This window comes from Chenopodium album, chromosome 27 (assembly GCF_948465745.1).
Source record: "Chenopodium album chromosome 27, dcCheAlbu1.1, whole genome shotgun sequence".
In the NCBI taxonomy this organism is placed as follows: Eukaryota; Viridiplantae; Streptophyta; class Magnoliopsida; order Caryophyllales; family Amaranthaceae; genus Chenopodium; species Chenopodium album.
The window spans coordinates 36124201-36150010 of record NC_137860.1 but is presented as its reverse complement, the minus strand read 5'-3'; the positions used below and the strand labels follow the sequence as shown (position 1 = coordinate 36150010).

General features: G+C 30.6%; 6 protein-coding genes and 1 pseudogene across 6 annotated transcripts; 2 read left to right on the top strand and 5 right to left on the bottom strand.

The window, feature by feature from the left end:
- Positions 1-781: 781 nt before the first annotated feature.
- LOC145620592 (pathogenesis-related protein 1-like) lies at positions 782-2373 on the bottom strand. Its single transcript, XM_081675287.1, has 2 exons — positions 2098-2373; positions 782-1208 (listed from the first exon to the last, which is right to left on the bottom strand). Exons 1-2 carry the CDS (start codon positions 2316-2318, stop codon positions 782-784), a joined length of 648 nt encoding a protein of 215 aa, XP_081531413.1. The 5' UTR covers positions 2319-2373.
- A 1977-nt stretch (positions 2374-4350) lies between these two features.
- LOC145618924 (pathogenesis-related protein 1 pseudogene) lies at positions 4351-4842 on the bottom strand (annotated as a pseudogene).
- A 5602-nt stretch (positions 4843-10444) lies between these two features.
- On the top strand, positions 10445-10924 carry LOC145619069 (pathogenesis-related protein 1A-like). The gene has a single exon (XM_081673668.1). The coding sequence runs from the start codon at positions 10445-10447 to the stop codon at positions 10922-10924; it is 480 nt and encodes a 159-aa protein (XP_081529794.1).
- Positions 10925-11774: 850 nt separating this feature from the next.
- LOC145620173 (RNA polymerase II C-terminal domain phosphatase-like 5) lies at positions 11775-12943 on the bottom strand. Its single transcript, XM_081674805.1, has 2 exons — positions 12653-12943; positions 11775-12434 (listed from the first exon to the last, which is right to left on the bottom strand). Exons 1-2 carry the CDS (start codon positions 12941-12943, stop codon positions 11775-11777), a joined length of 951 nt encoding a protein of 316 aa, XP_081530931.1.
- Positions 12944-13656: 713 nt separating this feature from the next.
- On the top strand, positions 13657-14361 carry LOC145621456 (pathogenesis-related protein 1A-like). Its single transcript, XM_081676183.1, has one exon. It carries the CDS (start codon positions 13657-13659, stop codon positions 14134-14136), a length of 480 nt encoding a protein of 159 aa, XP_081532309.1. The 3' UTR covers positions 14137-14361.
- Positions 14362-15279: 918 nt separating this feature from the next.
- On the bottom strand, positions 15280-16405 carry LOC145620172 (RNA polymerase II C-terminal domain phosphatase-like 5). The gene is made up of 2 exons (XM_081674804.1): positions 16142-16405; positions 15280-15924 (listed from the first exon to the last, which is right to left on the bottom strand). The coding sequence occupies exons 1-2, from the start codon at positions 16403-16405 to the stop codon at positions 15280-15282; spliced, it is 909 nt and encodes a 302-aa protein (XP_081530930.1).
- A 3892-nt stretch (positions 16406-20297) lies between these two features.
- Positions 20298-23021, bottom strand: LOC145620539 (cytochrome P450 76AD1-like). The gene is made up of 2 exons (XM_081675228.1): positions 22051-23021; positions 20298-21130 (listed from the first exon to the last, which is right to left on the bottom strand). Exons 1-2 carry the CDS (start codon positions 22939-22941, stop codon positions 20507-20509), a joined length of 1515 nt encoding a protein of 504 aa, XP_081531354.1. The 5' UTR covers positions 22942-23021; the 3' UTR covers positions 20298-20506.
- Between the last annotated feature and the right edge of the window lie 2789 nt (positions 23022-25810).

Genomic DNA, 25810 nt, shown 5'->3' with positions numbered 1-25810 from the left:
ACGTGTGGAAGATTGAATTGGGAGAATAATGTGATGATTAGTATTTGTCTTTGTAATAATAATCCTAGTAAAGTCAGTTGCTTTACACATGAAGTGACTAATGGTCAAAAGTCAAAACAAGAGGTTTGGTTACGCTTCTATATGTTCATGTAAACAAAAAATGCATGCATGTAACACTCGATTTCCATGTACAATATGAATAAATAATCAAAGTGCAAGTAATTGTTCATTATTTAAAACGTCTTTTATATATAGATGATCTTATTACTATGATCTATCATTGGATTAACACTTTTTTGTACCCACAACTAAGCTCAATCGTCTCTATTTATAAAATACGTACCAAAATGAAAATTATTAATAATGAAATTTCAGCAAATTAGATAGTTATTCCTTATGGAGTTATAGATATATATATATACCTAGAATATTTTATTTTATTTTATTTTATTTTAAAAGTGAGAATTGCATTATTGTAGTTATGTAATAAAACATGGCTAACTAGTAACTATTCATATGCATGTACTATTCATAGTAATTAACAAGAGTGCATTAGAATTACTAAATGATAGGGACAAAATTCAATTTTGTAATGGCTTCACAACAATCATATAGCCATCAGCAGTTATTTAATGATATAGAGACGTACAATTATCTAATTAAGACACAACTTATTAAATCAAACAAACAGTATTGACTCCATCCACTAATTAGATGATGACTTATTAATTAATACAAATCAAAGCAATAAGATGTTCCGATCCATAATTATTTATTTTTACTAGTAAGGACGTTCTCCAACAACGTTACCAGGAGGATCATAGTTACAAGTAACGAACGCCCCACCATTTTCGCAATCAACTCGAGCACAACCTAAACGAACCGAGTTTCTCCACACCACTTGAGTATAATGCAAGCACTCACCATTTGTGCAAGAATTCGAGTCATAATCGTAGCTCGATTTCTCATCAATCCACAACTTCACCGCATCAACACCACTCAACGCGCCATTATACCCCGAACCTTCGGCTATATTTTCACCGTAGTTTGAATCCGATGAGTGCACCAATTGGCAGTCTTTCCTTTGGTTGGCGTATTGTTGGGCGTAGGCAGCCACGGTGTTGTTCCATGCTAATGGCCCTACACCAACCGCTGCTCGAGCGGTGTTGTGTGCGGCCACATAGTCCCTAGGGGAATTTTGTGCTTGGCTGTTGACAAGAAATAGGGTTATTAAAAGTAGGGCAAATGCAATTTTAGGAAGTGAGGTTTTCATAATGAACATGTTTGTTTGCTAAAGAGAAAAGGTTAACTAGCTTATAATATGATTAGAAGATAATTAATCAATAGATGTAGGGTAATGTTTGTTTGGGATATGATTAGGAGTTTTGGTTTGGAGTTGTACATATAGATGGTAGGAAGGGAATGCCAAGTTAAAAAATAATTAAGAATGATAACGTAAATGTACATAATCTAGCAATATTTTAATCGATTATTCATAAATCAAATTTTAAAAAATAGAAAAATCCTGCCATAATTTTAGGTTTTTGGACATGATACATTAGGATTGAAACACGTAAATGGTGACTTAAATCGACCAATATTATTGAACATAATTTTTATTATTATTATTATTATTATTATTATTATTATTTCAAAAAACCTACAAAGTCAATCAATTTACAAGAAATTGGTGGGGAGCCGAGATACAATCTAGGCCCCCACCCCTCTAGCTATAGCAAACCCGATCCTGGTGAAGATGTGAGCAGCTGCACGAGCACCAATATCCTGAGTCTTAGCGAACGCCTGAACCCGCTTCAGCAACGCAACTTCATCCTTCTCTAATTCCCCCAACGAAGAAAAGGAGAAAGGAAGAAAACCATAGCCAATAGCCCTGCAACGCGCCTCGTATTTGTCCCGCTTCCGCTGAGCCGCATCAGACACAACTCGACCAGGAACGAAGTCAGACAACCCCGATTGTGTCAAAGGTGAAGACCCCGTCAATTCAACACATACATCAAGGCCTCTATCCCAGGAATAAAGCAACACATCTGCGGGTCGAAGAGCCCCGTCGTTTCCTCCAGTCAACCCAACGTTAACCTCCTTACGAGCAGAAATCCCAGATCGAAAACAAATATCAATAAGGGTATCACGAACAACATTGTGCCGATGTTTAATACCCACAATCCCAGCACAAGATACTGCATGATCCCCATAAATATCCCCCTCAAAAACCCTTGAGCAAGCTGAACACGGTGTTGAAACGGAGAACAAAGGAACACCCAACTTGTAGCAAAGAACACTACGGTAGGTCTTACCATTCATAGTCTGACCCAAACCTGATATCGGGACCGTCCGCAACCAAGCCGAAGAGTGATCCCCCTGCTGGGACTTCCATAAGGCTACCTGACACGGAGTTAAGGAGAAAGTGGAATCCGCAGATGCAGTGAAAAAAAAAAAAAAAAAGATGATTAAGTTCGTAAGCATGAGTAAATATACTTATCATGTGACTGGACTATAGAAGAGTAGAAAACAAAGATATTGTTTCATTAAGTAAAATATTGGATCATTTTAGAAGATGATCAGTCAATGAGGAATCACAGGCCTAATAGGACTATAGGAGATTACTTATATATAGTTTACTCCAATAAAATTTACAAGAGTAGTACATTGTAGCTTCAACGTGGCACGACTTATTGTTTTTAAAATAAATTTGTACCTTTCTTTGTATGCTTAATTTAATCAATTAGTAATAGATAAATGATCATACATATATATTTTAACCTTTCAAAATCACAGAAATTATGTTGTTGTCATTGTTTGAATTTATTGGGGTATACCACAACATCCACAAGAATATAATAGTGTTTTCTTTAGTTAATATCGTTTTCTTAATGCACTTCATTACACACCTAAGCTAAGATGCAGAGATAAACTCGTCATGCACGGTTAATATATATTGATTTTTCTAATCAATCAGTACTTAATTCAAGGAGCACAATTAGCAACTTAGCAAGTGCGTGACGGAATTTTTTGCCATGGTTACAAGTAGTGATTTAGTTAGATATCACATTTCAGATTTTCACAAGCTAATTTAACAGCCAAACTTACGAATAAAAAGGGGGGAAAAAAAGTCAATGTAAGCATTGATTTATCGAATTTTCATTATATTTATACAGACTATACTCAAGACTTGATTAAATCTTGACTACATTCGAAAATTTAGTACCGAGTTAATTACCCGTATATATTACTCCGTGTATGAAGTACTTAATAAAAAAAATTTACTTGTATAGATAAGACTTGCTAAGAGGATTTCCAAATTTTGTAGATACATAGTCATACGAATCTTATACATGTAATATCTTTCAAGAATATATTCAAGTTTTTAGAATTATAAACTAAAGTAGATAACTTGAAAAGGCTCCAAGACTAGACCAAGCTTCATACGTGAGGTAAATGTTAGGAGTCAAGTCGAGCAAACCCGTTCAACCGTGGCTCGATCGATTACTTTTCCTAATGAGCACCCTCCATACCTTATAATTTACACCATGCAATATAGATCAATTATACAAAAACTATCAAATTTATGGACAACAATTGATTCATGTGTCAGAATAAACTAACAAGCAACTAAATGAACTATAATAGTAGTAAAATTAGTCAATTACTTGATCTGTAGTTCATAATCACTTTTTTGCAAAGTGATTCATTGTATTTGATAGATTTGACCTTTATATCAACACATAGTAATCAATATTAGGAGGATATAATGCTAAAAGAAAATATATTACTAGTAAATAAAGGATTAGCAAATTTTTTAGAAGCAAAAATGGCCCTATAATTCTTCTCTGCGCCATTTCGCCTTTAATTCCGTGGTTGACTAATTTATTGACTAATTAATTTATTGAGTATTAGATTAGAGGTGTGTAAATTTAGTTTTTTCGGTTAAAGACGTTGAAGATTACCTCGAATTTGTCAACAATCTCAAGCTGAAAGAGAGACAATTACGCCAAACAAGGGCCACTTTTTTTTTTTTTTCTTATGACTTATTCATATTTTTTAATACCATCAAGGATTCTATGTTAGGCTATATCAACAATGGCGGAACATTGTAATTAATATAAATTAAGTTAGTTAATCGGTTGCACATTTTACGCCTCATAATAATTTCGTCAGCAAGATCATGTTAGCAAATTAACAAGATCGCTAAATCTCAAAACAAGGTTGAATATGAAACATTGTGTCAATACATTACACTTAATTATCTTTATGTATACAAAAATGTTTAACCAATATGAAGAGTTATAAAAAATGACCCTAATACATAGAGTTTTCCTACCAAAAAAATGCTTAAAAAGGTCTTTCGCCTATAACATTTCCAGGAGGATAATAATTGCAAGTAATAAAAGTGCCTCCGTTTTGACACTTTTCTTTGGCACACCCAACACTTTGTGTATCTTTCCAAACAATTTGTGTGTAATGCCCACACATTTCCTTGCAATTATTAGAGCCATAATCATAATTGGGCTTTTCACCAGCCCACAAATCCACAGCTTCAGTTGGGCTTAATTCTCCAGGACTCATTGCAATGTTCTCACCATATATTGGGCTATTTGAGTGTTGCAATTTACAATCTACGGCTCTCTCTTTAGCATACGATCTAGCAAAGGCTGCTAGAGTCTCGTTCCAAACTAAAGGGGGTTGCAATGCCGCAAGACGGGCTGCATTAGTTGGTACAAGATATTGAAGTTTCCAATCAAATACGGATGTAGCCCAACATATATTGGCTATGGTAAGCCCACTTACCAAAACAATGGCTAAGGAAAGATTTAAACTAGCCATTGTTTTAGGTGAGTTTAAAACTAAGGAGGGTGAGAGAATGAAAAGATATGGAAAAAAGTAGGGGGAATTATGTTTATATAGGTGGGTTTTGTCTTACTCCGTAGTTTTTTTTGTTAAAAATAGTATTGATGGTGCTTAAACATAGGGATTTTCTGTGAAATTTTAGATATATGGACCATAATTTATTTGGTGAATTTTTAGCATCTTATTAAAGTTAAGCACGCTATTGTTTAACTTATCAATATTTGGTGATATTATATTCTATTTATATCCATTTTTTATTGTAATGATTTTTCAATTGACAATAAAAGATATACAAAGTACATATAGAAAGTTAGAAATTTCACAATTTGCAATTTAATTTGTTGCTAAAAAATAATGAACAAAATCAAATATTTTATTTGTTTTAAAAGAGATGATAATCCATCTTGAAAAAAATAAATATATATACTACATATGTATGTTGATCCCTCTACTACATAGCAATAGTAATCCGTAGTTTAGCACTATACAGCTAACCAAACTTATTAATATACTTTCTAATAAATAAAATAAGTAAGCACTGTACAGATTTGAACCAAAAGAGCATCACAAAAATATTATACCAATATTTTTGTTGATATTATACTCCCTATATCATTAATTATTCGGCTCTGGATCGAGGACCATGTTATGAATTTTTTTTAAAATGTTTTTATTAATCGTCAACTCATTAAATTTTTTTCATCTTTTAATGGCTTTTTTATTTAATTAAATCATCAAATAAAATAAATATTTTAGCTGGGAATACATTGAATTTTAAATTTATTTTTTATGCTGTGTAGTGACTACATAAAAACAAATTAATCCATAACATTTAAATCTATGTATTTACCTCGAAATCAAGAACTTGTGTTTCTTATTATCTGGCTATATTTCTATAATTAAAATTGAAATCTTTTCATACTTGATTGATTTAAAATTTTGAATTGATAAATTTATAATATTTTCATTGTAGAGTGATCATTTTTCTTATGTACTTCTTTTTGTGATGGATGTAATTTTGTAATTTTTTTTATGTACAAGATTAGTTAATTAATCAAATAATAAAAATCCAGGGCATAATCATGTAATACCCCGTATTTTCATACGTATTTTCCTAATTAATTAAGGATTATTTTATAAAAAGGGTATTTTAGTAAATTTATTATTTGGAGCCAAAATAATATTTGAATTTTGGCGCCAAAAGCATTTTGAAAACTAATCATTATTTTGGATAAGATTTATTATCCATTTATCTTATTTTAATAACCGAATTATTTACATATTTCGGATATTTTAATTTAAGAAAAATAATATTTTATAAATTAATTATTATGGCCGAAATTTCCCATTTATTTAGCTAGGAAATTTGGATTTTCTATGTATAGAAAATATGATTTTCTTAGTTAATTATAGGTGAATAATTGGTATTTTAATTAATTAATTAATTAATTATTCTATATTATTTACACAATTATTTTTAGTCCTTAAACCGAGCAAAATCTTCCTAAATACAAGTAAGGGAATCTCCTATTTTCCTTAATTCTAATTCTCCATCTTTTTAGTATCCAATCATTATATTCTCTTGCCTTTTGTTCCTCTTGATTATTCCCCAAGTAATTCTAATTTCCTTATTATTTTTTCATGACATACATACCTTCCATATTCAAGTATACACAATCACCTTAATATCCAAACTTTCCTTAATTCTTTATTCACTTCTCCAAGTAATCTCTTAAACCCTAATTACCATAATTCTTCCTACATTTTCCTGCCATAATTCATGCTCATACTAGCCTATAAATACCCTTTCATGCCTCTCACATTCTTCACACCAATTATCTTCTTTTCTTCTCCTTAATTTTACACAAATCATCTCATTTATCTTTGAAGCCAATTTTCGGGCACTTTTGGTCAGTTTTTGGGGTATTGACGTCACAAAAGATTGTTCCTCTCGAAAAATCCTTGAGGTTAGGCTCAAGAATCACCCAATTCGGAGTTATATCGAAGGAGTTATAGCCTCTGCAAGTTCTGCCTATTCTTTCCAACGCAAATCCAATACTTCTCTCTTTCTTGTTTTCTTATCTTTTCTTCTTCTCTTCTCTTATTCAATTATTATTATTATGGGGGATTTATAAAACTTATTATGAGTAGTTTTAATTATATAAAATCATATTTTAATGATGTTTATGAGAAATTAATTAAAAGGTTCATGTACATATAGTTGGGGGTTTTTAATTATTTGTTAACCTTATATTGATTAAGGTTATATTTATTTGTAGGGTGTGTTCTATCAAGATTCTTGAGGTTCTTTTGGTGTGTTTGCTAATCAAGGATCAAGGTACGTTAGGTGGCTAGATACCTTTGAAAGTAATTGGTTTGAATAACATGTTTTATATGATTTGATTGGTGATTGAATTAAATTGATTTGAATTGTGATTTTGAAATAAATTATGTTTGGAGGTATTGATAAAAGTATTTTGAATGATTGATTTTCAAATCATGTTTTTGAATGGTTTGAATTACTTATCGTGTTTAAAGAAAGGATTTGATTTTAAAAGGTTTTCAAGGAAGAGTTATTGATTTTGAAAAGTTATTAATATGAGATTTTATTCTCAAGTATTTATTTAAAAGGTTTTGATTTTGAAAGCATGTGAAAGGAGTTTGAATTATATTGGAATTATTGGATATTAAAAGGATTTATTATTGAACCATTGAAATATTATTATTAATGCTTTATAAGCATGTTAGTAATCCCACTATGCGGATTTGGTTTATTGATAAGACTATGGACTTTGTATGACCTAGTCTTTCCTCAAGAATAGCCTTGTAATATAAGGAGACTAGCTTGGGGGGTGTGCATACTTGGGTGAGGAATTGGATTTAAAGAAATTGGTTCAAAAAGGAATTGGATTTTTAAAGGAATTGGTTTATCAATTATTTTGAATGTTGAATCATTGGAATTGGTTTTGAATCATGAGTTTTGGAATTATTGGATTATTTATTGGAATTGGTTTTAAAAGCATGTTTGCAAATAAATTGAGTTTACATTATCTTGCACTTATCGTACATAGCATATTTTGCTAATCCGTATTTCCTATTTGTTTTGATTCGCCCTGTTTACCGTAATGGTAAGCAGTGTTGACTATTTTCAGGTGGAGTCATGAATGAGCATATGGGAGTCTCGGGATTTGCTTCACCTAGTTTAGGAATGTTGGTCTTGTGTTTATTTAGAGTACTCATAACAATGTTACTATTTTTATAAGTATTAATAAAAGAAAGTTGAGTTTCCGCTGCAAAGTATTGGTTTATTTTAGTAAGTTTGAGTAGCCTTGCGTAATCACGCGGCGGTAACAAGCCCAAGTCTATCTCTACGGTATAATTATACGTATTATACTAGTATTTCCGTAGAGGGAGATTTGGGGTGTTACAAATCACCTGATATATTAATTATTAATAAATGCTTGGCATAATTTCTATTTAATTTGGCTAGCTTGTAAGTAAGAGGCAAACCTTCGAGCACAACGGATTTACTTGAATCGAAAAAAGTGATAATAAAATTATATCTATACTAAATCTTACATACTAAATATCTACAACCTTACACGTTCTTTGAAGAATTGTTTTAACTATTGTGCATTGTTTTCCAAGTATTATAGTTTTAAGAATGCATAATTACGGGGACATACTAATTATTAATAAACAAAATACTTAAATTTAAGTGATTAATTTAAATCCTTTTGTAGTCCTATATCGTTTTAACGTAATTTGTTAATATATATATATCGTAAATGATTTCAATGTAATTTATTTCATGTAACATAAAAAAAAAATAAAGATATAAATGATTATTTATGTACAATTATTTAACAAGATTGATAACATAATAACGTGACCTTTCTCTATTATTTGTGCAATGGTAGGGCATAAACTAGTTTTAAAATAATTAAATGAAAAGTTATGTTATAATGACATATTATTGATATTAATTTCAAAAATAAAAATATTAATGTGTGTTTTCTTTTTTAATAATGCAGCTTGCGGATTTGGGATTAGCGCGATTTGCTCATGGATCGGATCATATACCCACATCACTACTGCCATTTAAGGAACTTTCGGATACAATTTTCTTTAAATCAATCATCCTAGTTGAAATTAAAATACAGGAACTTTCGGGTACAATATAGAACTATTACAGTTTTTGGACCATTTAACTCTGAGGCCCTTGGCTATGATCCCAACAGTCGGCTTATATTAGATATTATACTTTGTATACAAGTGCTTACAGTTTACTACCAGTATGATGGTTGTAGTGTTTTACTAATAATGTAGGAGACCATTTATTGATGATGCCCCTTTCAAAGAATGGGTAAAATACTATTTTTAATAAAAGAAATATTTTATTTTGATTATTGTTAGCATATGTTAATTAATTATAAATTATTATTTTAACAGGTTAAACCTCTGATCAAACAAGCTTTGCAAGGGGGTGATGTGACAAAGTTGGCTGGTTGACGGCAATTTAATTCAATTTGATCGAGATCAATTGAATCAAATGATTAGCTGTTCCCTGACTTGTCTTAGTCTCTTTTCGAGTAACCGGCCTACTATGGCTCTAGTTATAATAAACTAAATGCAATACTAAGAGAAAGTAATAATATAATTGGACTTGATGTTTAACCTTTTGTTCAACTAATTTATCAGGTTGTGGAGGTTTTGGAAGGAACAATGTCCATGGAAGATCTGTTTGAGTTAGGAGGAGTTACAAGTTATTCTTCAGATGAGACTATTCCATCTATTCACACGATTTCTGGTGAAGGTGAATCTGACAAAAAAGACTAAAGATTAGCTCTATAGAAATACAATTAGACAGATCAGATATACTTCCTGTATTACAGAAACAAATATTTTAGTTTGCACATGTGGAATCAAAACAGATATTCTCATTTAGGTAGGTTAAAAAGCATTTTATGTGGACTCTTCATATATAGTTGACTAATTATAGAAATATGTTCATCGTAATGAACACAAAATCAAAGTACTATAAATGTATAATCAGCCCATACACCTTCACCCCAACTAACCCCCTCAAAAAAAAAAAACAAAAAAAAAAAAAAAAAAAAAAAACCAATAAAATGAAGTTATTCATTCATCTCTTTATCGCATTTTTAGCCACAACTGTTGTAATAACCCATTCCCAAGACAACCAGACCGAGTTCCTAGACGTGCACAACACAGCCCGTGCTCAAGTCGGAGTAACACCCCTTAAATGAAACCACACCCTAGCATTATACGCCGCCCAAAAATTTTATAAGGTATTTTTTCACAAAAAAAAAAAGAAAAAAGAAAAAAAAAAGTGTTAACGAGGTAGTTTTTGACAATTTTTTTATTGATAATGTGAAATCAAAACACATATTCTCATTAAAGTAGGTTAAAAAGCATTTTATGTGGACTCTTCATACATAGTTGACTAACTATAGGAATATATTCCTAATTATGAACACAAAATCAAAGTATTATATATAAATTAAATGTATATATAATCACTAACCCCCTCACAAACAAAAGCAACCAAAAAAAAATGAAGTTATTCATTCATCTCTTTATCGCATTTTTAGCCTCAATCCTTGTGATTATCCATGCCCAAGACAACCAAACCGAGTTCCTAGACGTGCACAACATGGCCCGTGCTCAAGTGGGAGTACCTCCCCTTAAATGGAACCACACCCTAGCATTATACGCCCAAAATTTAGCCAACAAAGTGAAGCAAACATGTAATAGCACGATGTCATCTAGGGGACCTTACGGTGAAAACACGGCTTCCGGTTATGGGGCATTTACGACGGTTGATGCGGTTAACCAATGGGTAGGGGAGAAGGAAAATTATGATCATCGTTTGAATGAATGTGTGAATGGTACAGAATGTAAGCATTATAAACAAGTGGTTTGGAAAAATAGCTTATATCTTGGTTGTGCTAGTACTATATTTGGTGCTGGTTGGCCCTTTGTTGTTTGTGAATATGATCCTCCTGGTAATGTTAATGGTACATGGCCTTATTAATTACCCTTTAATTTAACTTGTAGTAATTTGCTTATTAATGTAATCTTAATTAAGTATTGAGCTTGTTATATTGTTTACCTTAATATCTCATTAATATGGTATGGGCTTTTATCCCACTTTGATGAATAAAAATTTGGTTTTTAATTTATAAATCTTTGAATTCTAAAATATAGTTGTGAATTTATTATTGTTCGTCAATGTTAGATACTCCCTCCGTCCCTAAATTACATTCCTACTTCTCTCTATTATGTGAGGAATAAATGCTAGAAATAGGAATGTAATTTAGGGACGGAGGGACTAATAATGTTTTCTGGTATTGAAAATTAAGATTTAATTTTGTTTCTTAAGCATTATTTAAAGTTGTATACGTTAGAATATTATTACTAGCTAAATTGTCTGTACACTTTTACTAATCAATGTTAGGTTTATAAACACAATATAATTATACAGTATAAATGAGCTTTATAATTTTAGTGAGAGGTTTTAATCTATATCTTAATCTCCATACATAGTCAAACCTCAATAGGTCCTAAACAAACAAACAAGGAAAAATGTGTCTAATTCATCAAGAAGCACTTTTGACTTTTCAAGTTACTAAATTTATTAATTGGGGTCAATTTTTTCAATTAACACTTTAAGGGAAATATATATATTGCTAGTTTGTCATGCTTTTATTTGAAAATCAACGTCAGATTCAGTTGTTAAATAAAATACAAAAAAATAAAAGTGACATTCAATTTCTTATAAAAGAAAATCAAAAATTAAGAAAATAAAGAATTCATATATATATTTCTTCAAAAAAAAAAAAAAGAATTCATATACATAATCAATCATAATTTCCATATTCGAATTACATAACCATATGATTAGTATGAACTATAACGTTTGGTCCATTTGTACGACAATTCAACCCCATTGATTTGAAGCATTCATCAATCTCATTAATCGTTTCTTGTGCATATTTACTCATACCTTCTTTAGTCCCTTGCAAAACGAACTTTCTCTTTACTTCTTCAATTGCATCTCTTACATCACGACTTTCACAATCTTGTCCTTCCTCTACGTTGTAGAATTCTTTGTGTATCTTCTTTAACTCTCTTAAAACCCTAGCGAGTTCTCCATACTTCTCACTTTCATCTGCCCAATTTCGTGACCAAGATTTCTTATTCGAGGATTCATCATCAAAGAACTCGTATGGAGCTATTTTGATCACATTCTTAGCATTGTCGTCTTTCCATACATCTTTTATATCATCAACCACTAAAACAACCCTTTCATGTGCCCATACAAGATCGAGTCCCTTCTTTAATGGCTTTGAACGGATGTCTTCTCTTGTGATCACTTGTGAATTAGCAAAATACAACCCTTCGGGATCAAGTAGGTCAAGCATTTTCCTTACGTATTTGCGAGTTCCTAGTGTGAAAATTGAAAACTCGAATAGTGCGCTAGCTTCTTTAAGAAACGTTTCAACATTAGGCCTCAATTTTGTTACCCAATGATCATTATGTCCCTGCTGAAAATAATTGAAATAAAATTATGTTAATTTACCGCATACTAGAACCATATATACTTAATTGAACGACTAAACAAAATATAGACCTATTTCTAAATAAACATGATTCTTTGTAAGTCTTTTTAACAAATTAATGCAAGTGATCGATCGATAATATGTACGTAAATGTTATTCAACATACAAACTAAAGATTATTTTAAAAAATAGAAACTTACCCTAGCAGGTAGACATGTCACGCTATCGTTTCTTTGAAACTTCCATTGGAATAGCTTCTTTTCCTCGATCAATTTGACACCAACAGTGCGTTGTAAATAATCACGATCATATTTGGTTAACTTTAGCATAGAACTCGAGTGAAGAAGAGTATTATCTAAATCAAGAACAAGATGGAGCTTCTTCCGCGCCAATAAACTCTTTAAATTTTTATCACGAACACTCTTAATCAAATCAGCATAATGAATTGAAGAAGATGAAATAACATTAGGCTTTAAGTTTTGGACTGCCATTATCTAGCTTGAAGTGTAAAAGAGGAGCGTACAATATTTTTTTTTGATGGAAGATAATAACGAATAAGTTTTACATTACAAAAATTTGGTTAATATGGTAGTAATTATTTATAACAAGAAATTATTAAATCCTTGAGAAACAAGGAATATATCCTTGAGCAACAAGGACACCATACTACGAATACTAGTAGTAATCAACAAGGACACCATACTACGAATACTAGTAGTAATCCTATGATTCCTATCATTAGTTCATCTTCAAATTATTGGAAAGTTTTCTCAAATGGGCCCAGGCCCAGGCCCAAAAATTAAAACCAAATATCTTTGTTTGTGAAATTACTTTTTCTTCTTCTTTTTTTTTTTTGTTTTTTTTTTTGGTAGAAAGTGAAATATTACTTTTTGTGACTATTAAAAACAATAATAATTAAAAAAAAAAAAAAAAAAAAAAAGTATTCCATTTTGCTTTAAAATGTGAAATCAAGACGAATAATGAATAGGTGGTTTCTTTTTTCCCTTTAAGGTTGGTTAAAAAGCATTTTATGTAGACTTTTGTTATATAGTTGACTAATTATAATACTATATATTCATGATGTATGAACAAATAAAAGAACTATAAATATAAGTCACGAAAAAGTTGCTCTATATCCCTATAAATAATCAACCCATACACCTTAAATTCTCCAACCCCCTTACAAAAAACCACCACCAAAAAAATGAAGCTATTCATTCATCTCTTCTTTTGTGCTATTTTAGCCACAACTCTTGTGATATCTCATGCCCAAGACAACCAAAAAGAGTTCCTAGACGTGCACAACGCGGCTCGTGCTGAAGTCGGGGTGCCACCCTTAAAATGGAACCAAACCCTAGCATCATACGCCCAAGATTTCGCAAACAAAGTTAAGCATACATGCGATAACACGATGTCATCAAATGGACCTTACGGCGAGAACACAGCATCCGGATACGTGTTTACGACTACTGATGCAGTCAATCAATGGATTGAGGAGAAAACAAATTATGATCATAATTTGAATGTTTGTTTGAATGGAAAAGAATGTAAGCATTATAAACAAGTGGTTTGGAAGGATAGCTTATATCTTGGGTGTGCTAGTATTACTTGTGGTGCTGGTTGGCCTTTTGTTGTTTGTGAATATTATCCTCCTGGTAATGTTAATGGTGCTAAGCCTTATTAATTTTGTAGTAATTAAATTTTCTTAATTATTAATGTATTTTTAATTAAGTACGTACACGTACTAGATATATATATGTAATGTTGGACTGTTGGTTCACCTCAATATTATTTCATTAATATGGTATGGGTTTCCAACCAATTTGATGAATTAATGAGATGAGACATAATAAAATTGGCTTTCAAATTTCATACAATTTTTAATTCCGAAGTATGGCGGTTGTGATTTAATATACATGCATGAATGTCGTGGGGCATACGAGTACTAAATAATGATTCCAATTTGTTTCTTACTGTGTTATTAAGCATTGTTTAATAAATTTATTTAACATGTTATGTATAGCTATATATTAATATTAACTATTATTAAGGTTTTTGTAATGTGGAAAAAATTAACCCCTTTGGATCCACGCACTTTTAATTGTTATTAAAATTATGTTGTACGAGTATAAGATTATAAGATATAACCTACGAGGCTACAAGTATAATTCACACAATTATACATGTAAGATCTAACGATGTATGGACATGGCCACATGGGTAACAAATACACAAATAAAAACACATCCAATATTAACAACAATATTAGATCAAATGGACATTACACTTTTTTACATCATATTAGATCTTATCAATATCAAGCTAGCAAACCCATTGAAAATGACAATAATATGCCTTTTTTAATTGAAATATGCTAATGCCATTTAGTGTATTGATTACATAACATCTTTATGAATACGGGGTATATATGTTCCTACCAACATATTAATATTAATGCTCGTGTGTGGTTTTAATTCATATTTTTAACACCATAAATAATTATTGCATGCATGCCCCTAACAAACAAACAAGAATATATGTTTTAAAGTGCAACAAATTAAAAGATAAATATACTTAAATCTTACACTTTAAATCGTATCATCTCCTAGGCACTTTTCACTTTCAAGCAACTAATTAAAATTATATACAAATTATTATGTTCTAGCAATTGACAATAACAATTGTTAATTAATAACAGGTGACAATGTGACATTAATTAGATTTTCTCAATTGATAAAAAAATAATAAAGTGACATTCAATTTCCTAAAAAAGAAAATCAAAAGTAAAGAAAATCATAGAATTCATATTAGAACATTACATAAACCATTACATAACTTCATGACTAGTCTGAATTCTATTTAGTTTATTTTTGCGGCAATTTACTTCCATCAATTTGAAGCATTCATCAATCTCATTAGTCGTTTCCTTTGCATGTTGACTCATCGCTTCCTTAGTACCTTGCAAGCTGAATTTTCTCTTCACATCTTCAATTGCATCTCTTACATCACGGCTTTCATAATCTCCTCCTTCGCCTAAATTGTAAAACTCTTTATGAATCTTCTTCAACTCTCTCAAAACTCGAGCAAGTTCTCCATACTTCTCACTTTCATCCGCCAAATTTCGTGTCCAAGATTTCTTGTTTGAGGACTCATCTTCAAAGAACCCGTATGGTGCTATATCGATCACATTTTTAGCATTAGCCTCCCACACGTCTTTTGCATCATCGACTACTAACACGACTCTTCCGTGTGACTTCAAAAAATCATGTCCCTTCCTCCATGATCTCGCTAATAGCACCTTCTCCCTCGTGATCACTTGTGAATTAATGTATAAACGCTCGGGATCAAGTAGGTCTAGCATCTTCGTTGTATATGTCATATTTCCTAGCGTAAAAATTGATATATCGAATAGTGTACTTGCTTCCTTGAGGAACGTTTTCACATAAGGCCTCAATTTGGTTACATAAACATCCTGTAATTTGAAGTTTATGTTAATTTAACTTGTAAAAATAAAATCGACTAAATTTAACAACTATAATATACTATTTGTACGTCAAAACAAAAAAGTAAAATAAAATAACACTTCTTAATTTAAATTTGTTAAACATGATTATTGAAAAAAATATGAATCTAATATGTACAACTTATTTAGTATAATAAATAAAGACAGGAAACTCAAATAGACGTACCTTGAACCCTTCTGCTTCATAATCCCATTTATATAGCTTTTTATCTTCCATCAATTTGACAGCAACGGGGCGTTTTAAATAATCTTGATCATATTTAGTTAAGGTTTCTAAAATACCCGATTCAAGAATGGTATTGTCTAAATCGAGTACGAGGTGGAGCTTCTTCTTCGATAATAAAGTCTTCAAATTTGCATCACGCTCAATCGAATTAGGATGAATTGAAGAAGAAGAATTGACCGTAGCCTTTAGGTTTTGGGCCGCCATTATTTTGTTGTGTTTTTCTCAAAGGAGCTTTTTTTTTTTTTTTTTTTTTTTTGGAATACAATTGTGTAAATTTTAGTTTACAAGTATCTGATTATTTATAACAATGCCTAAGTCGGTTAAACTAGATAAATAGATAACCTAATGTTTCCTTGAGAAGCAAGCTAAGAAATAAAATCTTATCTTAGATTATTTTAGGAAACAAGATTATTTTAGGAATCAATCTCACTTCGTATTTCAGGAAATAAGCTAACATTATTAGGAAATTACCAAAAATTATCCTAAACTATCATATCATATTTTATAAAATCTAGGAAACAATATTAATTTGTATTTTAGGAAATAAGCGTACATATCACCAAATACAATCCTAAACTATCCTATTATCATATCTTAAAAATTTGGGCATACACCGCTTAAGTGCTTAACTGACCTATAGAATTTCTTAATTTGGCCCAGGCCCAAATAAATAACTTTGTAGCTATTTTGAGATATTCCATAACTGACCTATAGAATTTCGTAACTTGGCCCAGGCCCAAATAACTATCTTCGTAGCTATTTTGTCTCCTAATGAGAGCAACAAGAATATTATAGCTTGGAAAAATAAATACTCGTAATTAAATAAAATACTCCGTAGTTTTTATCATACACGTCATGATATAAGTAGATAAAGTTTTCTCTGAAAAATAAAGCAATATAACTTGTTTGAGCACAAGCCATATGATGCAACGTAATTACCCAAATATCTCGAATCATTTCGTTACTCAACTATGAAAAATTAAGTCGTTTTTTGTGAAATAGAACTACACCTTAAAAAAAATAAAATAAAATTATGATGTATACCATCTTTAGGGCTACACATAACTATTAAATTGATTTTTAAAAATTATATAAATTTAAGAATACATGGCAAATTAAAATCACATGTTGATCAATCATTAGTGCTTAATAATTTTAAATTTTTTTTCTTTGATTTCTTATATTCGACCATGAAACTAAGAGCAAGTTTAGCCCCAACTTGGATGTGACATCATTTTTGGTGGTCCCAATTGAAAATGATGTCATCAAATTTTTGTTAAGACTCACTTAGACTTGCACAAATTTATCACTTTACCCGTAAGACTCAAATATATAACATATTATATGTAGAAAAGTGTATTAAAAAAAATAATAAAAATAAAAGTGAGGTGGGTGAAGTAGGTCCCAATCTCAAGTTTTAAGTTGAGTCTTGGAATTTTAAGACTCAACTTGAGACTTGCTTGAGATTTAAGAAAAAAAAAAATGAAAAAGTCTTAAACATAAGTCTTAAGATTCAAGAAATGATGATGTCGGGCTAAACTTGCTCTAAGGGTTCATTTATGTATTTATCACATTCCGTTTTTTCATGGAACACCTTATATGACCATGTCCAATTGTCAATTTGGGCAATTTGTAGCTAAAAGAAGTTATATTTCCAACCATTGACTACTTCCTTTAAAGTAAAGAGTACCTATCAAAATAAATAAGGTACATGGAAGAATTTATGATATAATGTCGCATAATATGCAGTATCTACTCCACTTGGCTGGTTGTGCTCATTAAACATGCTTACATCCAAGGGAGGTTTACAGTTGGGATAAAGCAGCCCAGATTAATTTCTTCTTACTGTATTAGATACGGTGTAAGTTTGGATCACATTCAAACTTCGTATATTGCCAAAGTGATCCAACTAAAAACCTTAGGAAAAGTATTGTGTAGAACGGACTCACGTGAGTCCAATCATACAAAAAAAATTTAATCACTAAAGTGGCAAGTTTAGCATAAGGAAAATGGAGGTGGTGTGTTTGAAGGTTATAAACTGGACTCACATGAGTCCATTCTACGCAAAACCTTCTCAAAACCTTAATTGAGTTAATTCGTTATTGCTCACGTGGGCATCAAGGATTTCGTATTTTCCTTCCTCGTCAATTTATTTGCACGTATTATGGTAAGTTATTATTGCCAAATACGGACTATATATACATATTGTTAGGCTTTGGAAACACTACTATATCAACTGCAATTCAGTGTTGGTTTAGTGGTAAGGAAAAAACTTATACATATATTGATTTTGGAATTTCAATCTCTAAAATACACCATGTTAATTACCTTTATAGGATTAAAGTTATCACAATAAATTTTGTTATATTATCCTTAAATTAATTGTCTTATAATAAAATTAACTTAATTTTGTCTTTCACAAGACATTAAATCAAGTATGTCATGTCTACTTTGTATTAATTAGTGAATTAATTTCGCTATCTCAGAATCTAGCTCCTTCTAGCTTGCACAAAAGAACACAAAAGACATCCAAATAAAGCAAAATATTTAATGTACTTGGCAATATATTCTTGAAAAAAAAAAAAAAAAAAAAAAAAAAAACCTACCTCAAATCAAACGTTGTATGGACTTGCATGATACATGTAAACGTAATTTTCTTCGACGGACCTATATGACTGCCCAACCACTCGATCGATGAAGACAACATCCAATATTAATATGGTTTGGTTGATGGTTAGAAAGTATGCGTTTCAATTCGTAATGGTGGACAATGTGAATTTAATAAATTGATTGAAAAGAGATAAAAGTTCCTTACAAATCATTAGCTAAGTGATCAACTTTGTCATAATCTAGTAAAGGCATATATATATGCATAAATCATAAGCAAACATATAATGAATGTGAAATAAGTAGGATCGGATAAAATGAGAATAGTTAAGACGACTTTTCCATGGGCTGAGGAGTACATAAGATATGATGGAGCAAATGACGTTACTTTCATCATATTAAATGGACAAGTGGTATTTATAGAAAACGATCAAGAAGGATCGAGGCCAAACCTAGTAGTAGTACATAGGTACTTTGTTGACAGCTTGTCATACTTATTAATGGTAATGATCCAACTTGTTCTACATAGAACATCATCCAAAATAGCAACTTTTAAGTATGCTCTCGTAATTAGCTTATACTAGTGTTCTATAGAGAACAAGTTAGCCACAAGGTTAAACTCTATACATTAACAGTGTGACACACGTAAAATGAGAAATATTGTGAAAAAATAAATAATAAATAATAAAAATAAAAAGTAAAAAAAAAAAAAAAAAAAAAAACCTCCTTTTTTTTAAAAAAAAAATAAAAACCATGATTTATTTAGACTTAGAGAATGACAAACTTGTAACTTTGTAAGTAGCCGCCTCTTTAAACTGTATTACGTATTTGCACAATTGCACATGGTCTGAGCAACTAATGAGCTGGTTCATTATCGATTATCTATGTCGCTTAAAACTAAACACGCAATAATTAGCCTATAATTGTGCGATTAAGGCATTATATTTTATTAGTGATCATCAGATTGATTGTGAATGATTGAAGAGGATGAGGATTAATACTCATTTATTTAATTTAACAAATTACAATGAATATATATACTAATTGAACAGCTTAATCATATAAGATCTACATTACATTAATGAATATTTAATTTAGTCCCTATTATTATTTTATATATAAGTCATTTTACCATTTTATATAGTAGATGGAACTTGACTTCAATATTTCAATTCCAAGGTACCACCGGTCTACTGTATAATTATATTTCGTATTTGGTTAAAAGGCATAATGTACAAAAGTTTTTAAAATGTTATGAGTAGTATAATTAATAATAATAATAATAATAATGTTTTGGTACTTATTAATATCATATTGATCGGAAAAATATACTCCATACTTGATACTACTCTATATAAATTAACAAATATTTAATAATATTGCTTAATATTTGAAAAATTGATACAATAGAGTGGGATCGATCATAGAATTTGGTTTAGGGATTTGAAGTGATTATAAGAATATCAAATTGAGTATTATAGAGCAAAAGTTAATAATATACTTGTACATATGACATACATTAATGAACTTCATTAAACAATTATCTATATGAGCTTTATTAAACAAGTACAATTGTAAATTTGGTACGTACAAGAACAACAAATGTTTCAATTTGATGTACAAAATAAGGGAGTACCTAGTTGCTTAAGTTTTTATGCAAAAAATTAACTCTAATAAGATGTTAATTATAATGTGAAATTATGATATGCAGTGTTTCCTTTGTACTGGAATAACTTGGAGAGGCTTAACCTTTTGCAATGTGATACCAAATTTCTCATCCATGTCCAAATCTTTTGGATTCATTCCATCTTCAAGCTTCCAATCAAAGGAATGAACAAAATTAGCCATCATTAAGTTCAACATTCTATAAGCCAAAGTTAATCCAGGGCATATCCTTCTTCCGGCACCAAAGGGCAAGAGTTCAAAATCTCGTCCTTTAAAATCAATTTCACACCCTATAAACCTTTCGGGTGAAAATATTTCTGGATTTTTCCATACCTTTGGATCGCGACCAATGGCCCAAAGATTGACTAGAACTTGTGCATTTTTTGGTACGATGTAACCATATAATTCTACATCAACGTCTGCCTTTCGAGGTAAGAGAAATACTGTTGGAGGGTGCAACCGCAATGTTTCTTTGATGATGGCTTGTAAGTAAGGTAGTTTTGGGATATCAGATTCTTGGACCATGGAGCAACCTTTGCCAATGGCTAATTCGATTTCATTTTGAACTCTAATCATCATCCCAGGGTTTTTAACAAGCTCAGCCATTGCCCACTCTAATGTGCTAGCTGTAGTATCAGTTCCGGCATCAAAGATGTCCTACATCACATAACCATTTAGCAATTGTTAGCTTTTAGATAGGTAGAAAATTATCCCTACAAAAAAAAAAAAAAAAAAAAAAAAAAAAAAAAAAAAGCTGGTAATTAATGAATTAGTGCATACTTCATTTCGTTTTTACTTTTTTTAGACTATCAACATTTCTTATTAATTGCAACAAAGGGGCATTATTATTTATTGATGAGATATTAATAATTTCTTCGTTGCAAATAATAAGGAAATGAGTTAGTATTTTAACTTTTGAGCTAGTATTATGTATATCATATATTCACTATTAGCTAGTAATATAGTTTATGATTTAAATACAAAGTAAAACATAATTACGTAAATTCTTGCTAGATTTATCTCAATATATAATCTTTTAAAATTCAAATTTTCGTAATTGATAATAGTCAATATAATTAGTAGTTAAAAAAAACGCATAAACTAGCATGAAATAAAAAGAACAGGTCACTACCCAATTAATGTTGAAAAACACCTTTAACTAGCAGCTTAGTAGTGATTTATTATTGTAGGGAAATAATAGCAATAAGTATCATTTATCTAGTTGCCTAAAGTTGGTTACATACAACATACATTATATTATGTCTGTGTCTTTTAATGCCGACTTTTTTCTTAGAACCCTATTATTGTACGGAGTACATAATCATTAATTTCAAAACTTTAAGTTGAGAAAAAATATCATACCTTAAACTAGATAAAATCATCTTACATTAAAAGACAAGTGCAAACCGAAAATAATTGTCATTAAAGTTGACTAATTAGATATATTGACTTATATTTTTCATTTCACTATGTATACTTCGTATTAAAAACTACCTAAAAAAAAATTATGAATGTTTCGAAGTGAAAAGTTATGCAGAATAACATTAATTACTAATTAGTGAAATGGAATTACTTACCACAAGAAGATGATTAATCTCACCCATACTCAACTCATTTTCATCGTAGAGGTTGAGAAGTGTGTCTAAAATATCACCCGTTTGTTTTTCACTTGAAACTTTGGTTGATCGAATTTTTTGCCTTTCACAAATTATGTCTTGAAAAACAGCAATGAGTTTATCAAAATAAGCAGCCAAACGACGCCTTATTCCGAATGGGTCAACGTAACCAAGAATGGGGAAAAAATCGGCGTAATTTGGTTTACCAATTTCCTCCATTATGTTCCACATGAGTTGCTTAAACTCTTGAGAATTATCCGATTCGTGGCTAGCCAATTCCGTTGAGAAAAATGTGTTTGATAATAAGTTTAGAGAAGTTGTGAACGCGGCCCTCCCTATATCAACGGGTTGGCCTTTCTTAGAACAATCTTGCACGTATGCAAGAAGTTGTTCGACCTTGGCTTGTCTATGTGCTTGGCTAGCATCAAGTCGTTGATTGGAGAGGAGTTGCACGGCGGAGATCTTTCTAAGATTCCTCCATTTAGCTGATATGGGCAACCACGACATGGAAAGTTTGTCGTGGTCTCCTGCCCTAACGGAATCAGGAATAGTTCGGTTAGCAAGTGATTGGTCATTTTTAAGAAACATTTCTTTGGCTACGTCAGCTGAAGACACTACAATAGTTGTGATACTTCCTAATTGCAAACTCACCAAAGGCCCGTGGATCTTAGCAAGATTTGCAAATGATCGATGAGGCTTTTCGCCAAGATCGAAAATATTGCCAAAGATTGGCATTCTTTTAGGCCCGGGTGGAAGTTTAATGGACTTTGTAGAGTGGCTAAGGAATGATCGAACTATATGAAAGCAAATAAATAAAATCGAAAGTATCAATGCAAGTGTTGTATGTTCCATGGTTTAAGAATGGAAGAAGAAATGAAATAGCCAAGGCTAGATAGTTTAAGGTGTGTGTATAACTGTATATGTATGTAAATATTTCGTTTTGATGAGTTGTTATGATTCCATGCTTGAAACCCACTATATATATACAACCCAATTGAGAAAAATTGGTGGTTGATTAAAAGAATGAAATATTAATAAATATTCGCATAACACCTGGAATCATAAGATATTATGAGAGGTATGTACCAAATTAAATTGAATATATACAAGTATATAGTTAGATATAATTTCTCGTTCAACACATTAAGTGGACCAAATTAAGGTCAATTCCATATAAGTCACTATTTAAGTATTCGTATATCACTAATTATTGTATACTTAGTTATAAATAATAATGTAAAGCCGTTAAAGGTGTTCTAGCTCATATAATTAACCATGATATGCTGTAGTATATCACATGATTTTATCAAAGTTGTTGTGTGAAAGCTAGGAAATAACCAAAGAACGTCAACGTATTAGCTGACCTCACACATGAACCACTAATTGACTTGATGATGGAACAAAATTATATGAAGTACATTGTCTTAAACGGAGTAGTAATTGTCATCATCATAGTATTAATGTGCAGTGTTATACTCTATATCTTGGTTCAATTCGAAATAAGTTGTCATATTTATTATATTGTCATTAAGCATAAGTTCTTATTTTTAGGCTTTAATTTTGAAATTTATGTACATAATACGATAAAGTTACACGTTGATTCTGTAAGTGATGTTTAATATATTCACGTACTTTAGCTTAGGGTGCATTTGTATCTAATATGGTGTAACTGAATAGTCATCATATATATATGTAGATGTCAATTAGATAATTAGGTTATTAGTCAACAAAATTATTCTTGTGGGCGATATCCAAAACCACATCTGCTATATCTCAGTTATTTTGACGGGTGTATCACAAATTCACATTACATCTACCCCCATTACCTTATGTGGCTATTTGAAAATTAAATAATATAGTAGTAGTCAATAGTCATCATAGTTTTTGTGATAATAGTCTCTTTTCTGTCATCAAAATTGGTTCTTTAGGTATACGTACAACTTATGTGACAACACAATTACACAAACCTCCAAAAAAAACCAATGCCTAAAGTAGCTTAGCTAGCCTGGCCTATATAGTAATTATATTTTATCACCTTCATTTAAATGAAAGTAAAGTATTTTCCTAACATTATTCCAATTTAGTGTATGTCGATAGAATAAGGTTACCTGTTGACAACAAATGTGAAAGTCTATCTTATCTAACAATTATTGTAGATTTGTAGCCTTGTATCTCCATTAAGGCATTAATAAAAATGTGTTAATTAAAGGTCAGTTAATCAAATAATAATAATCCAATAATCCCACTCTTCGTCAATGTTATTCGGTCAAATATAAGAGCCTCAAAATGACTAGAATATGATCGTGTACAGAAGGGGTCAAGTTGTATACTTAGCTTCCACTTTGAGTTTAATAAGACTATAAAAGTGAAAATATTTGAAGCTTCCAATTTGTATCCAATTTGTATTTTTTTAGACACCCTAGTCTCCCTTAGTATTAATTTTATTCCAAAAATTCAAAACAAAATAAATTATAGAGATAAAGGAAATAAAAGCACGTACAAAACAAATGTTAGACAACTTATCTAGGCATACTGCATACATACACTCTCTTACAATATTTAGAAGCACAGGGAGTAAAATAAGTGACATTCCTCTTTGGCTCTTTGTATTAAAATTTACCATTTTTGTGATGAAATTGAAGTTGAAACTTATCCATTTATGTCATTATCAAAACAAAACAAAACTTTAAGTTCTAAGAATATCTTCCCTCAAAAAAAAAAAAAAAAATTAAAAAAAAAAAAAGAAAAGAAAAGAAAAGAAAATAGTAGTCATAAGAAAATCTTAGTGTGGATGAGAATATATATGGTTTAATTTGACAACTTAGTATTGACTTTTCAAGTTTTTTATGGCCATGTTGTACATTATAGACTTGTTCCTTTCAGCTTCTTTCTAGTACTTGGCTTAATACTTATTCTTATCAAAATTAGATCAGATAATCAGATCAGTTCAAAAATTTTGTGATCAGACTGGATCAAAACTTTTACACATTGCTACATATATATACCTCGTACTTTTTATTGCGTATCAAGAAAATCTATGAAAATTACTTTTTTTTTTTTTTTTGAAAGTATATAATTAGACAAATCTAACAAGATTCAATATAGTTTTTTTTTTTTTTTTTTTTTAACCGTTAACGTGTAGTTAATTTATATTAAATCTAACATGAAAAATTCATACCACACCAAACTAACCAAACCAAATTACCTTATTTCAGATAGCTAAAAGTAATTAATTATGATAAATAACTTGTAGTATTAAATCCCAAGTACTCGGTAGCTAAAAGAAAATTTAAACAAAAAATAATCTTAAAACAGTCAACCCATCTGTTTGACTTAAAATCGGCCCTATTTTTATCAATCCTTCATTTTAAACAAGATTTATTCGTATGATATACATTTATACTTGTATTATTGTGTAGTTGTACTACGTATACGCTTACTCGGTTTAGGCATCGATGCACATGCACGTTTACGCACATCCGCACATGTAATTTCTATGTTTGCCAAAATTTAATTCGATAAGAAATTTCGTCTTCAAATAAAAGATGCATGTAAGATTGATGATTGGTTTTTTGGTGTTTAGAGAGCCACAAGAGTAGGTGATGAAAATCGATTCTTGGATTCCCTGAAACCAGAAATTTTAACGACCTAGCTATCTTTCACTCTTAAAATTGACGATTGGTTAATTGCGCATACTTACATTGGCAGGAAGAAATAATAC

Coding starts and splice junctions, on each gene's coding strand:
- LOC145620592 (XM_081675287.1), bottom strand. CDS start 2,318: ATGGTAAGACCTACCGTAGTGTTCTTTGCTACAAGTTGGGTGTTCCTT. Junction 1,209..2,097: donor GGATTTCTGCTCGTAAGGAG/GTTAACGTTGGG, acceptor TCTTGTCAACAG/CCAAGCACAAAATTCCCCTA.
- LOC145619069 (XM_081673668.1), top strand. CDS start 10,445: ATGAAGTTATTCATTCATCTCTTTATCGCATTTTTAGCCTCAATCCTT.
- LOC145620173 (XM_081674805.1), bottom strand. CDS start 12,943: ATGGCAGTCCAAAACTTAAAGCCTAATGTTATTTCATCTTCTTCAATT. Junction 12,435..12,652: donor TGACATGTCTACCTGCTAGG/GTAAGTTTCTAT, acceptor TATTTTCAGCAG/GGACATAATGATCATTGGGT.
- LOC145621456 (XM_081676183.1), top strand. CDS start 13,657: ATGAAGCTATTCATTCATCTCTTCTTTTGTGCTATTTTAGCCACAACT.
- LOC145620172 (XM_081674804.1), bottom strand. CDS start 16,405: ATGGCGGCCCAAAACCTAAAGGCTACGGTCAATTCTTCTTCTTCAATT. Junction 15,925..16,141: donor ATGAAGCAGAAGGGTTCAAG/GTACGTCTATTT, acceptor TTCAAATTACAG/GATGTTTATGTAACCAAATT.
- LOC145620539 (XM_081675228.1), bottom strand. CDS start 22,941: ATGGAACATACAACACTTGCATTGATACTTTCGATTTTATTTATTTGC. Junction 21,131..22,050: donor AGATTAATCATCTTCTTGTG/GTAAGTAATTCC, acceptor TATGTGATGTAG/GACATCTTTGATGCCGGAAC.